The following is a 16,698-nucleotide window of genomic DNA, read 5'->3' as shown; positions in this document are numbered from 1 at the left end:
AGTGGCGCCATCTTTCAAACAGAATTGTTATCAACAGTGTCACTCATGTGGTAACAATAAATTATTACTATTTCTCATTGATAGATGTCAGAACTTGAAAACGTTTAAAATTGATTTTTGACTTTTTATAAAAAGAAAAATGGCAGCGCCCTGTCAAGTGACGTGTAATGTTATTCTTTTCATCGTTTTCATATTGTAAAATAATTAATAAATGTCATGGAATACTTTAAAAGTAGTATAAAATCAGTTCTTGGTGCTCCTCTGCCAGAAAATGAGCCTTCTGGAGCAGATACGGTAAGTTTTTGATTTGTTTTTTTTTATTTCCACACAAATACCGCTCTATTGACAGAAAGTGTCAAAAAAATCTTTTCATTTTTTATAAGATTAATAACAAATGAAAGTATAGAAAAATAGAACAATTATCCTTTGTTAAAATTTTTGTTTTTATAATTATTTTTTATTTGTTGTGACATGAAATAATATTAAACAGCTGTCAAGTGAAGATTTTTTTTTTGTATTAAAGATTTCATTGAATTGTAATTAATTAAATGATATTTTATAAATGTAATTTTTTTTTTTTAATTCTTTAGGTGGAAAGAATGGTTGAAAGACTTCAATCATCAACATTATTGGATGATAGAAGAGATGCATGTCGTGGCCTTAAAGCACTTTCGCGAAGTTATCGACTAGAAGTTGGAGCACAAGGCATGGATGCATTAAGACAAGTTTTAGAAATGGATAAAACTGACTGTGAAATAACTGGTCTTGCTTTAGAAACACTTTGTAATATAACTCATCCTGAAACATTTGATGAAGAAGGTACATTTTTTTTTTAAATAAATCCTATTTTACTAGAATTTTTTTCAAAATAAAAAAAAAATATTATGCATTTCTTTTTTCAGTTGAAAAATATGGACCAAGAAATAAAATTGGAGAACAATTTACAGAAATATTTATTAAACAACAAGACAGTGTGGGTTTAATATTAAGTTTTCTTGAAGAATTTGATTTTAAAGTACGTTATCCGGCATTAAAATTATTATCCCATTTACTTATAAATAAACCAAAAAATATTCAAGAAATAATATTGATTAGTCCAATGGGTGTTTCGAAATTAATGGATTTACTCGCTGACAGTAGAGAAGTTATTAGAAATGACGTATGTAAAAAAAATCTTTCATATTTAAAATATTAATAATAATAATTAAATTTAAATGTTCATGTTAAATATTCTCAGGTATTATTAATATTAATACAATTAACGAAGGGAAATGCAAATATACAAAAAATTGTTGCTTTTGAAAATGCATTTGATCGAATATTTGACGTTATTTATCAAGAAGAAGGTGCTGAAGGTGGAATTGTTGTTGAGGATTGTTTATTATTAATGTTAAATCTCTTACGTGGAAATTCGAGTAATCAAAATTTTTTTAAAGAAGGTTGGAAACACTTTTTTCTAAAAAACAATTTTTTAATTTTATTTCCTTTTAATTTTCCCATTAATTGAAAAAATTATTTATTTACTTTAGGAAGTTATATTCAAAGATTAAAACCATTATTTGAAATGCCACCGGAAATTGATGATAATCCATTGGCAAGTTGGAGTCCACAAAAAGTTTCAAATCTTCATTGTATGGTTCAAGTTATACGCGCTTTAGTTGCACCAAATGGTCCAGCTCAAGTAATAAGATAAATTTTTATTTTTTCAAGAACAATTTAGCTTTCTTTTTTTTTTTTACTAATTATAGATTTTTTATATTTCATATTATAAATTTAAATGAAAATTAAAATATTCAGTCAGTGGCGGCTTGTCAACGAAATATGGAAGCATGTAAATTATTGCAAGCACTTTGTGATATTTTAATGTCAAGTGGAGTGCCAGCTGATGTTTTAACCGAATCATTATGTGCAGTCGCAGAAGTTATTAGGGGAAATCAAATTAATCAAGAATTTCTCGCAAATGTCATGGCTCCCAGTTCACCTCCCAAGTAATTGAATTTTATTTTTTCAATGAAAAATTATAAGCAAAATTAATAATTATTACAAAAACTATAAAAAATGAATTTTTAAATAATGTTTTAATTTCAGACCAGCCATAGTAGTACTTTTAATGTCAATGGTAAATGAAAAACAACCATTTTTATTAAGATGTGCCGTACTTTATTGTTTTCAATGTTTTCTCTATAAAAATGGACCGGGACAAGCTCAGCTCGTACAAACATTTTTACCTCAAGGCAATGAAACGCCATCTTTAACAACAGGTAATAAATTTATTTTAATTAAAATCGAAAATTATTATTATTTTTTTTTTATTATTATATTAAAAATTTTCTAGGTCAATTAATATGCGGTGGTCTTTTTTCAACTGATCCATTGTCAAATTGGTTCTCAGCTGTTTTATTATCACACGCTTTAATAGACAATTCAATGCAAAAGGAGCAATTATTAAAAGTTCTTTTAGCGACAAATATTGGAAAACCACCAGTTAAATTAATGCAACAATGTGTTATGCTTCTACAACAGAGTAATAAAATACAATCAAAATTGGGACTTTTAATTTTATTATGCACATGGACATCATATAGTGCACCGGCTGTTAAAACATTTTTAACAATTGAAAATTCAATTGCCTATCTTACTGCATTATTATCATCGCAAGAAAATAATGATGATTTACAAGAGTGTCTTTTGCAAAATATGTGCGCTTTTCTTATTGGTATTTGCGTTCATTTTAATGATGACAGCGTTCCAAATTACACCAAGGTATTTTTTTTTAAAATCGAAACATTTTCCTAATTTTAAATAAAAAGAAAATTTTTTTTTTAAAATCGAAACATTTTCCTAATTTTAAATAAAAAGAAAAATTTTTTTTTAAAATGTAAATTATTTTTTCTATTTTCAATTATTAATTTTATTGTGCAAAATTATTTTTATTATTATAGGAAAAACTTTGCAGTTTAGTGGAAAATAGAATAGGATTGGAAAAATTTCAAAATGCAATTGGAGGAATATCAAGACACGAAGTCTATTCAAGAAGTTTAAAACATCCCCAATCGTCGGCGAAAAATTCTTCTGAACTTTATTTAGATCATGAATTTTGTAGATTACTTAAAAACTTGGAAGGTAATAGCATAATTATTATTTAATAAGAGAAAAAAAAATCAAATTCTAAATGATTTTTACAATATTTTAATTTTTAGCTAACGTCTTAAAATCTGTTCTCGATGGAAGTAATTCACATGGTTCTTTAGATCAAATTTCAACAATTTCACCATCAGATTCAGCATTAGTTTCACAATATAAAGATTTAATAAGAGAACAAGATAGTCAAATTCAAAATCTTAATAAAACAAATGAAATTCTATTAAAAGGAAAACATGAACTAGAGGTAAGTAATTTTTTTACAAAAATTTAATTTAAAATAAAACTGATTGTTAAATAATTAAATAAAAATTTTATATTTAGATTCAAGTACAGGAACTTGAAATGCAAATGAGTCATTTGAAAGATCAAAATTTAGTTTTACGTGCAGCACAAACTAATTTTTCAAATGGAAAAGAAACTAATGTTTCTTCTAATCACATTGAGACAGAGAATGAAGAATTGGAAAAATATAAAGCACAAATAAAAGAATTAGAAAATCGATTATCAGAATTCACATTGAAAATAAATCAAGATGAATGTAAAAATAATGATTCTAATCAAATTAAACTTGAAGAAATAATTAAACAAAGAACAGCGGATCTTGAGAAATTAAGAAAAGATCAAGAAGATTTATTGGAACTTCTTTCGGATCAAGATAATAAAATTACATTGTATAAAGAAAGACTTTTATCATTGGGTGAAAAGGTAATTATTTTAATAAATTAATTATTAATTAATAATAATAATTATTAAATAAAGAATATTAATTTTCAGGTTGATTCTGATGAAAGTTCTGGCGATTTAGATACTGACGATCAACCAGAATCGAGTAATTAATTTTAATAAAAAGAAACTAAATTCTTCAAATTAATTAATATTCGATGTCAACCAAAAAGAAAATTTTTATCCTTTTTTCTATTATTCCAAGTTGAAAGTTGTTAATTTTCTTTTCTTTTTTTGAAAATAGTGTATATTATATTTATAAAATAAAAATACAATTTATATAATTTAAAAAATGAATAATTGATGAAAAATCTCTCAATTAGATATACGTATTTATTAAAGAGATAATTTATTTTTTAACAATTGTTTCTTCTAATTTTCTAAAAAAAGAATTTTCAAAAATATCATACAGATGAATGAATATAATAATAATTTTTTTTTTTTTTAAATATAAATGAATTGGTATATAAAGTTTTATGAATTTTCATTTCATTTATAATTAAAATCTATAGATTAATTTATTTTTTAAATAGTGTAATATTTAGTAATTGGGAACTTTTTTTTTATATATAGATTTTTTCTACATTTGAAAAATTTCCATAGATTTATTTTTTTAATCAATTTCTTGAGCTACTTGATCTTTCATTTACTAATTATAATTATATATAAGTCTTATGTAAACAAATTTTCAGCTATAAATTAAAAAAACAAAAAAAAACTCATCTATATACATTGATCGTTTATAAAGCAATAAATAATAATTTTACACTTGTGATTGACGTTGTTTTAATGCAGCTTGCACACATTTTGACATTGTTGGCGATGCTCTCGATATTGCGTCTGTCATGAAAAATTGATCTAATGTCTTCTGTCTCACTTCCACTGGATCTGGCAGCAATGCACCACCAGTTTTCTGTAGCATAAATAGTTTTATTTATTATTATTCCAAAAAAAAGGGAATTATTTAGTAATTTTATGTTTTTTTTTGTTAATAAATAAAATTGTTTACTAACCATTGCGAGTTGTAATGCTAAATTTGTAAAATTCGCCGATTCAACGTCACCGTATCGCGATAAATGCGGTGCAACTTCTTGAATTCTAGAGCGTAATTCCGCTAGAGTATCATATGGTAAACAATTTCCAGAGATCTGTAAAAAAAAAAAGAAATATTGAAAAAAAAGAAAATAAGAACGAAATTAAAATCTTTTTGAAATTAAAAATTGAAATATTAAATTATACTTCTGAAAGTGCACGAATTATTTTCCAATCGGGACGAGCCATTCCAGGTGGTGTAATTGCTGCATTAGTTTCCTGTGAACGACCTTCAGTATTTACGAAACTTGCATTTTTTTCAGTATAAGCAGCAGCAGGAAGTACAACATCAGCCATTGTTGCTCCTTTATCGCCATGACTTCCAATATAAACAATATAGGATTTACCAAAATTTTCCTTTGTCACATTACAATCGTCAGCGCCCAATAAGAAAATACAACGCGGTTCTGCTTTCTCCAATTCTTCAATTGTCGATCCATAACCAAGATCCAAAGCGCCAACTTGCGATGCATTTGTTTGAAGCACATTAAGTACTTTCCAATCCGAAGAGATCTAAATCAAAATTTATTTAATTAGCCCAAATGAAGAAAAAGATTATTTTTATTACTATTCTGTATTAATTATTTAATTAATAATTATTTTACTAACTGTTCCTTTGTCTCCCACAATTTTGGCCAATTCTTGTACTTCAGCAAGAATTTTAGCTCCATCCTTACGATCCAATTGATTTGCTCCTAATATAATCATAGGCTTCTTTGCATTCAAAAGAATTTTACTAAAATCATGAGTGCCGCTCTTTAGCTCATTTATTATTTTTAGTGACTGTCCTAGATGCTAAAAAAAAAAAAATTATCATTTAATAAATAAATTATTAACATTTAAGAAATATTAAATTAAACAAACCTCATAATTGTACGTTAAATCAACTTTTGGTCCAATAAGAGCAATTGTTTGTTCACCATGAATATAACCTTTTCTTAAACGTGTATTAATTAATGGCGCTTCATATCTTGGATTAGTGCCAATTAATAAAATAACATCAGCATCCTCCAAATTGTGTATTTTATTGTTCAATAAATAATTACTACGTAAATCAATACCTGAACCTTCTTTAGGAAAATTTTGTTCAGTTGCTAATAATTCACTGCCAAGTTTATTTATTAAATCTTTCATTGCCATTAATGATTCAGCATCTGCCATTTTACCAGCAATAGCCGCACATTTATTTGCCGGTAAATCTTGTAAAGCTCTTGAAACTAAATAATAAAAAAAATTTAAGCACAATTTTTTAATAATTTGAATTTAAAAAAATCGATAAATTTATTACCAGAAACAAGAGCATCTTCCCATTCAGTATTTTGTAATTTTCCATCAATTTTCATCATTGGCGTTAAAAGTCTCTGTCGCTTAAGACCATCATAGGAAAATCTTACTTTATCCGATATCCATTCTTCATTTACTTGCTGAAAATTAATTATAAATTTTTAAATACAATACAAATATATAGAAATAAAAATATTATTCTAATACCTCATTTTCACGGGGAAGAATACGAAGAACTTCTCCAGTTCGATGAGTGACAACAATATTGCTTCCCACAGCGTCATGAACATCAATACTGTCAGTTCTTCGATTTTCCCATGGTCGTGCAACAAAAGCGTATGGTTTACTTGTTAATGCACCAACCGGACAAAGATCAATTATATTGCCAGACATTTCGGAAAGAAACATTTTTTCAACATACGTTCCTACCTGTAAAATAATAGTAATTTAAATTTTCAATGAAAATTCTTCATAGAGAGAAAGGAAATTTTTTTTTTACCTGCATATCACTACCACGACCAGTAGTACCTAAATCATCAATGCCAGCAACTTCAGAAGCAAATCGAATACAACGTGTACAATGTATACAACGTGTCATAACTGTTTTAATTAAAGGGCCAATATCCTTATCCTCAACAGCACGTTTACCACTGAAATTAATATCAACAAAACGACTTCTATCGCTACCAAAAGCCATACTTTGATCCTGAAGATCACATTCGCCACCTTGATCACAAATTGGACAATCGAGCGGATGATTTACTAATAAAAATTCCATTACACCCTCACGGGCTTTTCTCGTAAGATCTGAATTTGTTTTTACACGCCAACCTTTCATTACTGGCATTGCGCACGCCGCAACTGGCTAAATTAATAAAATTATAATTATTCTTTAACGCTGTGTCTATTTAGCCCGCTAACGGGAGGAATAGTGGTGATAGATTATTTAGCCCGCTAGCGGGAGAAATGCAAGATTTTGGCTATTTAGCCCGCTTATTTTTAAAAAATCATCAAAATGAGAACTATTTAGTTTGCAGTAAGTAGGATTTAAAATATTTTTTATTTTTATTTATTTATTCTAGAATAATAAAATATATTTTATTATATAAAATGTATATTAAGTGCAATTAAAAATAAGGCAATCGTTTATTTAAATATATTAATGTGATTTAATACAAAGTTTATTTGCTCCAAAATAAATTGTTTTGGTAGGGTTGTTTATTTAAAATATATTATATTATTTAATTTAATTAATTATTTAATTAAAGTTGTGGTAAAGAAACAATTTTTTGTTTAAACCAAATTTATTGTAAGAAAACTGTTTAACTACAGGTATATTTATTTTTTAATAAATTATTAGAGAATAGTTTATGGAGGGTTGAAAAATAAAAAATTTCTTTGATGGGAATTAGAATCCTTAACTTTTATTTTTTTCATTGAATCAACGTTGGTAACTTCAGTTTTATCCTTTTATCCTTCATTTTCATCAAATAAAAAAATAAAAAAATACGTATTTTCTTATTTTTCATATAGATTACGAAAAAAAATGATTCGGACAAAAAAAATTTTGAATGAAAATTTCCCGTGGAATGCCCCATACGTATTTATAAAATATAAGAATTTTAATTGTATTTCAAAATTTAATTTTTATTTGGAAATTTAAATTTTCAATAGAAAATAATTCCATAAACTATTTTCTAATAATTTATTAGAAAATAAATGTACCTGTAGTTAAATAGTTTTCTTACAATAAATTTGGTTTAAACAAAAAATTGTTTTTTTTACCACAACTTTAATTAAATAATTAAGTAAATTAAACAACCCTACCAAAACAATTTATTTTGGAGCAAATAAACTTTGTATTAAATCACATTAATATATTTAAATAAACGATTGCCTTATTTTTAATTGCAGTTAATATACATTTTATATAATAAAATATATTTTATTATTCTTGAATAAATAAATAAGAAAAATAAAAAATATTTTAAATCCTACTTACTGCAAACTAAATAGTTCTCATTTTGATGATTTTTTAAAAATAAGCGGGCTAAATAGCCAAAATCTTGCATTTCTCCCGTTAGCGGGCTAAATAGACACAGTGTATTCTTTAAATTAGAAAAAAAAAATTGTATACTTTCCAAATCGTACCTTCATTTGCTTTTCAATTTCAACGAGACACATTCTACAATTGCCAGCAACTGCCAAACGTTCATGATAACAAAAACGAGGAATTTCAACTCCTATTTTTGCCGCTGCCTAACATTAACAAAATTTTACTATTAATAATAATAAACAAAAAAAAAATTGTTTCATTAACGAAGGTACAAACTTAAAGTTAAATTAAATATTTTTGTTAAGCAAAAAAGAGAAAACATTGAATAATAATAATTATTATTTACCTGTAGAACTGTCGTTCCAGGTGGTACCTGAACAGGAATGTCATCAATAAAAACTTCAACAAGATCCTGACTTTGCTGTGTATTGACAGTTGTATGAAAATTTGTACCACCAAATCTTCCACTTGACAGTCCGGCCACCCGGACCAATGGTAATCTCAACATTTTTTCTGCAAATACAATATTCTCAACTTTTTTGTTATATAATAAAATGTATAAAATAAAAGACACGATGATTATAACCTACAAAAAGCGGTAAACAAATCTAATGTACCTGCAAACTACGTTATTATCAAATTACAAAATTAAAAATGCAACTATTGCACAAAATTGCACAAAATTGCAATTATGAAAATCTTTAATTAAATAATCGACTATATTTACTTTTTTTTTTAAGCAAGATTTTAATATGATGAAGAACTGATATTTTTTTTTTTAGTTTATTTTTCCATCACCAGATGTCGGAAGCACTTTTTATGCTTGTTTCATATCCCTGCCAATGACCCTACCTAAACGCTACTGCGCTTGTGCTAAGACAACTCTCTTATAGGTCGAAAAAAGCGCGCTTATATAAAATGCTTAATAATAAGAAAACTTTAATAAAGCAATATAAAAATATTTTCACTATTGAATTTTTTTTTTGTTAATTATATTGCTTCCTAATAAAAAAAATACTAATTTCCTTAATATACTTAAGTATATAATAATAATAATTTTATTATATTTATATCATTATTGTAATTATTTTTTAAATAAAATATTCATAATCTATTATTATTATCATCATTATTTTCAATAAATTATTATTAAATATCTATGAATGTATTACATCTATATATTTCAAAAAAATAAATCGAATTTTTTTTTGTACTTTTTTCCCAATTCAAATTTTCCTTATATAAAAAAGTACAAAAAAATTTCGCTAAAGTTTTCAAAAAATATCTATGTATATATCATTGATAATTAATTAATAACAATTTAATGATAATAATAAAAATAAATAATATATTACATAATTAATTAATAAATATTAAATTAATAATAATAATAATAGATTATATATTTTATAAAAAATAATAACAATAATGATATAAATATAATAAAATTATTAATATTATAATTATTATTATTTTTACATACTGAAGTACATTAAGTAAATTAATATTTTTTTATTAAGAAGCAATATAATTAACAAAAAAAAAATAAATTCAATAGTGAAAATAGTTTTATATTGCTCTATTAACGTTTTCTTATTATTAAGCATTTTATATAAACGCGCTTTTTTCGACCTATAAGAGAGTTGTCGTAACGCAAGCGCAGTAGCGTTTAGGTAGGTTCATTGGCAACTCTGATCCCTCATTGCATATAATTTCAAATATTTATATAGTTCATGGTTTATAAATGTAAACACGTGTGTTTTTTTTAACCTTACTTTCCAAAAAATAAAATTTTCAAAAAATAATAAAAATGTGCGCTGCAAAATCAAGAAAAAAGGAGAAAAAACAAAAAAAACCGTTACAAAAAACAAGAAAGGAAAAAAGAAAAGAAAAACGTCAACAAAAGAAGCAAAGTCGACAATTGTTTAATCAAAATAAAGGCAAGATAAAAGACAATATAGAAAATAAGAAATTAATTAATATTGAAACAAATAAAATAAAATTAAAGAAAATTCATGTTCACGATAAATTGACAAAAAAACATGAATTAGAAAAAAAACAGGAAAACAAATTAAAAATAGAAATGATGAAACATAAAAAGAAACAATTAATTGAAGCTGCAATTGATGATGACAGGACAATTAAACAGGCAGAGAAATTTTTAAAAATGAATAAAAGAAAAAATAAAAATCTTCCAAAATCATTTATATCTGATGGTGTTGATTGTATCCTTTTTTTCTATCAATATTTTGTATATTCTTTTTTTTTAAATAAATTTTTATTCTTTTTCTTGACAAAAATGAATTAATTTAGATATTTTGGATATGTGCGATGAAGAAAAAAGAAAAATTGTTGCTGAAACTGAAAAACAATTAATTGGAAATGATATTGATTTAGATTTTGAAGAGGATTTTTATGTTGCTACTGAAAAAAATTTACCAAAGAAAAAGAAAAAAGAAGATGAAAATGATTTTGAAGATTTAGAATCAATTGAGAATTTTTCTTCAGATAGTGATGAAATTGAAAAGAAAAAAATAAATGAATTAGAAAATGATTCTGATTTTTCTGATAATGAAGATGAAGATATGATGAATTTAAATGATACAAGTGATGAGGAAATTGAGACAGAAATAAACAATAGTTTAATGTCAAATGAATCAGATGAATTAGATGAATTAGATGAAAGTTGTGATTCAACAAAAGAAGAAAATCCAAAAGTTTGGGAAGACATTTATGGAAGAACTAGAGATAAAGATGGTAATATTCTTTTAAATCGTTATATACCACCAGCAGTACGAGCTAAAAATCTCGAAAAAGATTCACAAAATGAAAAATTAATTCAATTAAAAAGACAATTAAAAGGTCCTTTAAATCGATTAACAGACAGAAATATGCACACGATATCTTCGCAGGTAAAGTTTTTTTTTTATTTAAAATTACAACTAAATTTTGTTTTTTTCTTTATCCTATTTTTTCAATTAATACAGATTGAGGAATTATATCAACGAAATAGTCGTAACGATATGAATGAAATGTTGACAAAATTAATTTTCGAAGCACTTGTACTAACAACAATGACGCCAGATCGTTTAATTATTGAACATATAATGTTAATTGCCGTTCTTCATGCAAATGTTGATTCTGAAGTTGGTTCACAATTTTTATTAACACTTGTTAAACGAATTTATGAAACAATTGACGTTGAATTATTAATTGTTGAAAATAAAGAATTGGATAATTTAATTTTAATGCTCTCACATTTATATAATTTTAAAGTGAGTATAAAACTTTATTTTTAAATTCTAATATATTAATAAATTAATAAAAAAAATAATAATTAAAGATTAATATCAAAAAAAAAATTAGGTATGTGGATCAAAATTAATTTATGATATTCTGGAAAAATTATCCGAGAAATTTAGTGAAAAAGAAATTGATTTAATTTTATCAATTTTAAAAAGTGTGGGATTTCTTTTGAGAAAAGATGATCCAATTGCATTAAAGGAATTAATTATAAAATTACAACAAAAAGCATCAGACATGAAATATGTAAAGTGAGTAAAAAATTATTTTTTAATTTATTTTCAATTTTTTGTTTTTTTATTTCTTCCTTTTTATTTTTAGCTCGAGAGTGAAATTTATGTTAGATATTTTACTGGCTATTAAAAATAATAATATTAATAAAATTCCACAATACGATCCTTCTGTTATGGAGCATATGAAAAAACTCATTAAAACATTAATTCGTAAAGGAAACAGCATTTCACAGCTTAATATAACTTTGGACGATCTACTTAAGGGTGGGTATTAATAATTTTTTTTTTTAAATATAAATTATTATTTATTTTTATTTCTCTAGCTGACGAAAGGGGGAAATGGTGGATAGTTGGAGCAGCATGGACAGGAAATAAAATAACAACAAAATTAGAAAAACAACAAAATAATAAAGGGGAATATAGTGAAAAACTTTTGGAATTAGCGCGTAAACAACGAATGAATACAGATACAAGGAGAAATATTTTTTGTATTTTAATGACAGCCGAAGATTATCTTGACGCTTTTGAAAAATTACAACGTCTTAATTTAAAAGATGGACAGGAAAAGGAAATTATTCACGTTCTTATGAATTGTTGTTTACAGGAAAATAATTTTAATCCCTATTATGCTGTACTTGCGCAAAAATTTTGCGACTACGACAGAAAATATCAGGTAAATATAATATTATCCCTTTTTTTTATGAAAAAAATAATATCTTTCTTTTTTTAGATGACGATACAATATACTCTTTGGGATAAATTGAAAACATTGAATAATTTTAATAATCGTCAATTAAAGAATTTAGCATTATTTTTAACACATTTATTTTTACAAAGAGGTTTATCAATTTCTACAATGAAGGTGAAAAAGAAAATTCATTTCCAAAAATATATATATTTAATAATAAATTAAAACACTAATTTTTTTTTTAAATAATTTTTACAGGTAATACAATTGGATGAATTAGATAAATCAAAAATGAAACTACTTCGACAAATAATACTTGGAATTTTAATGTATGAAAATTTGGAAACAAGTTTAGCTGTATTTGAACGTATAACAAAATCGGAAAATTTAAATAATTTTAGAGAAGCATTAAGATTGTTTATAAATCAATTTGTTGTGAAAAATATTGATGAGGGTTTAATTGAAAATGATAAATCATCACTTATTAAAAAAAGAAGTGAATTAATTGACAGAATATTGACAACACGAGGTTCACGGACAGTTTTTTAATTATTATTATTATTAAAAATGAAAATTGAATTTCATTCTGCAAAAATATATATATATATATATATATATATTCTCAAGATTAAAGCGACTGTTGTTACTAATGTCAGAATATTAAAAATTTGTTGTACAGAATTAAAAATATACTCATTCGAAAAAAAAATAATAGTTAAACAGCTTTTCTTTTTTTTTACAAATATTTTCTATAAAAATCAATAAAACAATAATTATATTGTGAAATTAATTAAATTTCCATTAATCTAAATTTATCATTACTTAAAAATATTATCTAGAAAATGAAAATTAAATTTTCAAAATTTTATTTATTTTAAAATTTGTTTTTACACAGAAAAATATCTTTAATAAAATAAAATAACTTATTTTTTTATGTTCTTTCTTAAAAAAAATAAAATATTAGGCATATATTGTTCTTTAACGAGGCAATAAACAAAATGTCACTAGTATAATAATTAAGGTATTAGCATTAATAATAACCCTTCTTAAATTATGTAAATTAGTATTTTAATTAATAACTCAACTTTTTTTTCATTTAATCTCCGTTTTTTATAATAAAATTAAAATTTATTTTTCTAATTTGAAAACAAAACTAATTTAATGTTAGAATTAGTTTTCGCATTATATATTTTTATTTATTTAATAATAATTTCTCGTTATTTTATATGCAGAAAACTTTTAAATTTGAATTTTTATCGTATTTCTGCAAGTTTTAATCTTTATTTACTCGAATATCCAACAATTCAATTGTTTATTTAATATAAAAGATTAATTTTAATAATGTAAATAATATAAAACGTCAAAAAGTAATTGTTTACAATAATAAAATTAAATTAATAGAAAATTAGTGGCGCCATCTGTTGGTGACTCCCGACGTACCTTGGAAATGACTTTTTTTGGTCCTTTTTGACGATTTCCCATTGGAGAGATAGGAAAGTTGAGTTAATAGAGATATCTAATGTGACGTCACACTCAACCGGTAAAGTCATAGAAAGTAGAGCGATTATCATCGTGGCCCCAAGCTTACATTGGCTTATATAGAAGATGTCAGAAAATGTTTTTTTTCCCTGAAATTAAATAATAAATCATGATAACCATTTGTGTTTCGGACAAAGTAGTGATTTTTGCAATACATATGTATTTTTAAGTCTGTCATTAATGTTTGAATAATTTACAAATTAAATAAAATCAACTCTAGCAGAAGAGTATATTTGTATTTTCGTCTGCTAGAGCTGATTTTATTTAATTTGTAAATTATTCAAACATTAATGACAGACTTAAAAATACATATGTATTGCAAAAATCACTACTTTGTCCGAAACACAAATGGTTATCATGATTTATTATTTAATTTCAGGGAAAAAAAACATTTTCTGACATCTTCTATATAAGCCAATGTAAGCTTGGGGCCACGATGATAATCGCTCTACTTTCTGTGACTTTACCGGTTGAGTGTGACGTCACATTAGATATCTCTATTGAAATTTTTCATTTAGGAGCGCTGCTGTACCGAAATTTTATCTACCCATCCCTGGTTTTCACTTTTATATTGAAAAGCTCTCATTGGTCAGTTTCATATTTACGCGCCAACAGCAACCAATAAGCGCGCACCTCATTCCCCGCGTAAATATGAAACTGACCAATGAGAGCGTTACAATAGAAAAGTGAAAACCAGGGATGGGTAGATAAAATTTCGGTGCAGCAGCGCTCCTAAATGAAAAATTTCAATTAACTCAACTTTCCTATCTCTCCAATGGAAAATCGTCAAAAAGGACCAAAAAAAGTCATTTTGCAGGTACGTCGGGAGTCACCAACAGATGGCGCCACTAATTTTCTATTATTTTAATTTTATTATTGTAAACAATTAGTTTTTGACGTTTTATATTATTTACATGATTAAAATTAATCTTTTATATTAAATAAACAATCGAATTGTTGGATATTCGACGAAATAAAAATTAAAACTAGCAGAAATACGGTAAAATGGAGATAATTCAAATTTTTTTTTTTTAAATTAAATTAATTAATTTATTAAATAAATAAATAAGCAATGAGATAATAAATTCAATGATGGTAAAAAAAAGATTTAATTATTTAAAATTAAAGTTTAATTAAAATTCACATTATAGGAAAATAAAGAAAAAAAATAATTTGTTTATACCTCAGATTTACATCTTTAATTTTTTTCAAAATAGTATATAATAAAATACGAACGAATTAATTATATATGTAACGGTCCTTAAATAATTGTTCATCATCAGTTACCCTGCATTCTGTGCCAGAAAAACTGTAATTCTATTCTTAAATAATAATAGAAAATAATTCTAAAATTTTGCAATCGTAATTTTTTTTTTCCTTGATAATTTAATTATTATTATAAAGACTCACTCTCAAATTTTATCGATAAAAATATTCACAACAATGAAGCGAAACATTTATCAACTATATATAATAATAATAATAATATAAAATCCGTGTAGACATGTCAATATAAAGTAGTTTTTTTTTAAATTTTTTAAATATTCAAAAAGTGTTTTTCGAAGACATTTTTTTTTTTTACACTTTGTCACATAATTTAAAATGAAACAAAAGTTTCGAGAAAAAAAAATCCAAAATAAGCTCCATTTATTATTATTAAAAGAAAGTTATTATTTTCTGGACTAAAAAAGCGCTATTGAGTCTCTTAGTTTCTGTAATAAATTAAAGAACAATTAAAAATTGCGCAGATTCTGATTCCTATCATTTTTTTTTTTTGTCTTTTATAACGTAAATATATTTATATTTTTTTTATTTATATAATACTTAATATTATTATAATACACTTTGTTATAATCATATAACAATAAATGAGCTTGGATATGATTAATGAAATACTTTAGGCTATCGATACACGACGAGCTTGTAGCGTATGTACATTTTTTTTTTTTATTGCATATAATATAATTGTAGATTAAATAATTGCCATTACGGAGATTCAAAACTATAATATAGAAAATAAAATAATGTTAGATATAAAAAAAAACAAAAAAATAAAAATTGGTCCTTGCGACAAACATAAGCGAGAAATACGACTTTTAGAAGCTTCCTTTAAAAAACAAAAAAAATTTATTTTTTAATTTACATTTATTAATTAAATTTACTCTCAACAGTCATTGACAAAAATTCCATTAATCGTTTCAATTTTATTTTTTTCAAAAAACTGTTTTTAATAATCAAATATTTCTAAAGGTAATTTTGTATTCAATTTAAAAAATTAATAAGTTTTCAAATTACTAGATTAGTTATCTAATATGTAATATATAAAAGTTTTTTTGATATATATTATTTTTAGAGGAATTTGTGAATTATTTTTTGTCTGTCATTCACATTTTTTTTTTTTTTTTTTTTTTTTGCTCAGAATTATTTAAAAGCAAAATAAAAAAAATAGGTCCTCGTAGGTCTTAGTATTTAAAAGAAGAATTATAAATTATTAAATTCTTTAATTCATTTCAAGTTAAATAATTTTTTTTTTTAAATAAAAATTCTTGCCAATTTTTGTCGGTAAAAAAAATTTTGGAAGCTCTTTAAAGTCACATTCCCAACAGGAGCCAAACAGTAGAGATACTCGTATAGCA

The 16,698-nt window shown here is 24.5% G+C and overlaps 3 protein-coding genes across 5 annotated transcripts; 2 read left to right on the top strand and 1 right to left on the bottom strand.

Moving 5' to 3' along the window:
• Nucleotides 1-117: 117 nt before the first annotated feature.
• Nucleotides 118-4,167, top strand: LOC127280032 (general vesicular transport factor p115). The gene is made up of 12 exons (XM_051302760.1): nucleotides 118-294; nucleotides 591-819; nucleotides 903-1,159; nucleotides 1,238-1,439; nucleotides 1,530-1,681; nucleotides 1,798-1,988; nucleotides 2,089-2,261; nucleotides 2,336-2,763; nucleotides 2,943-3,123; nucleotides 3,201-3,388; nucleotides 3,466-3,849; nucleotides 3,919-4,167. The coding sequence occupies exons 1-12, from the start codon at nucleotides 217-219 to the stop codon at nucleotides 3,979-3,981; spliced, it is 2,526 nt and encodes an 841-aa protein (XP_051158717.1). The 5' UTR covers nucleotides 118-216; the 3' UTR covers nucleotides 3,982-4,167.
• A 291-nt stretch (nucleotides 4,168-4,458) lies between these two features.
• LOC127280034 (NADH-ubiquinone oxidoreductase 75 kDa subunit, mitochondrial) lies at nucleotides 4,459-9,095 on the bottom strand. 3 transcript variants are annotated; one of them, XM_051302763.1, is made up of 11 exons: nucleotides 8,890-9,095; nucleotides 8,646-8,812; nucleotides 8,395-8,502; nucleotides 6,743-7,108; nucleotides 6,451-6,672; nucleotides 6,248-6,383; nucleotides 5,824-6,176; nucleotides 5,569-5,754; nucleotides 5,107-5,472; nucleotides 4,881-5,015; nucleotides 4,459-4,780 (listed from the first exon to the last, which is right to left on the bottom strand). In XM_051302763.1, exons 2-11 carry the CDS (start codon nucleotides 8,805-8,807, stop codon nucleotides 4,631-4,633), a joined length of 2,184 nt encoding a protein of 727 aa, XP_051158720.1. In that variant the 5' UTR covers nucleotides 8,808-8,812; nucleotides 8,890-9,095; the 3' UTR covers nucleotides 4,459-4,630. The 3 variants fall into 3 exon arrangements, with proteins under 3 accessions (XP_051158720.1, XP_051158719.1, XP_051158721.1); XM_051302762.1 differs by having other exon boundaries at nucleotides 8,917-9,095; XM_051302764.1 differs by having other exon boundaries at nucleotides 9,027-9,067.
• Nucleotides 9,096-10,042: 947 nt separating this feature from the next.
• Nucleotides 10,043-13,235, top strand: LOC127280033 (nucleolar MIF4G domain-containing protein 1 homolog). Its single transcript, XM_051302761.1, has 8 exons — nucleotides 10,043-10,524; nucleotides 10,613-11,211; nucleotides 11,287-11,574; nucleotides 11,666-11,853; nucleotides 11,924-12,099; nucleotides 12,159-12,508; nucleotides 12,566-12,697; nucleotides 12,782-13,235. The coding sequence occupies exons 1-8, from the start codon at nucleotides 10,110-10,112 to the stop codon at nucleotides 13,070-13,072; spliced, it is 2,439 nt and encodes an 812-aa protein (XP_051158718.1). The 5' UTR covers nucleotides 10,043-10,109; the 3' UTR covers nucleotides 13,073-13,235.
• Nucleotides 13,236-16,698: the final 3,463 nt, after the last annotated feature.

This window comes from Leptopilina boulardi, unplaced genomic scaffold, assembly GCF_019393585.1.
Source record: "Leptopilina boulardi isolate dan_hultmark-lab unplaced genomic scaffold, ZJU_Lbou_2.1 LbouV2_229, whole genome shotgun sequence".
Taxonomy (NCBI): Eukaryota; Metazoa; Arthropoda; class Insecta; order Hymenoptera; family Figitidae; genus Leptopilina; species Leptopilina boulardi.
This window is presented reverse-complemented; position numbering and strand designations above follow the sequence as displayed.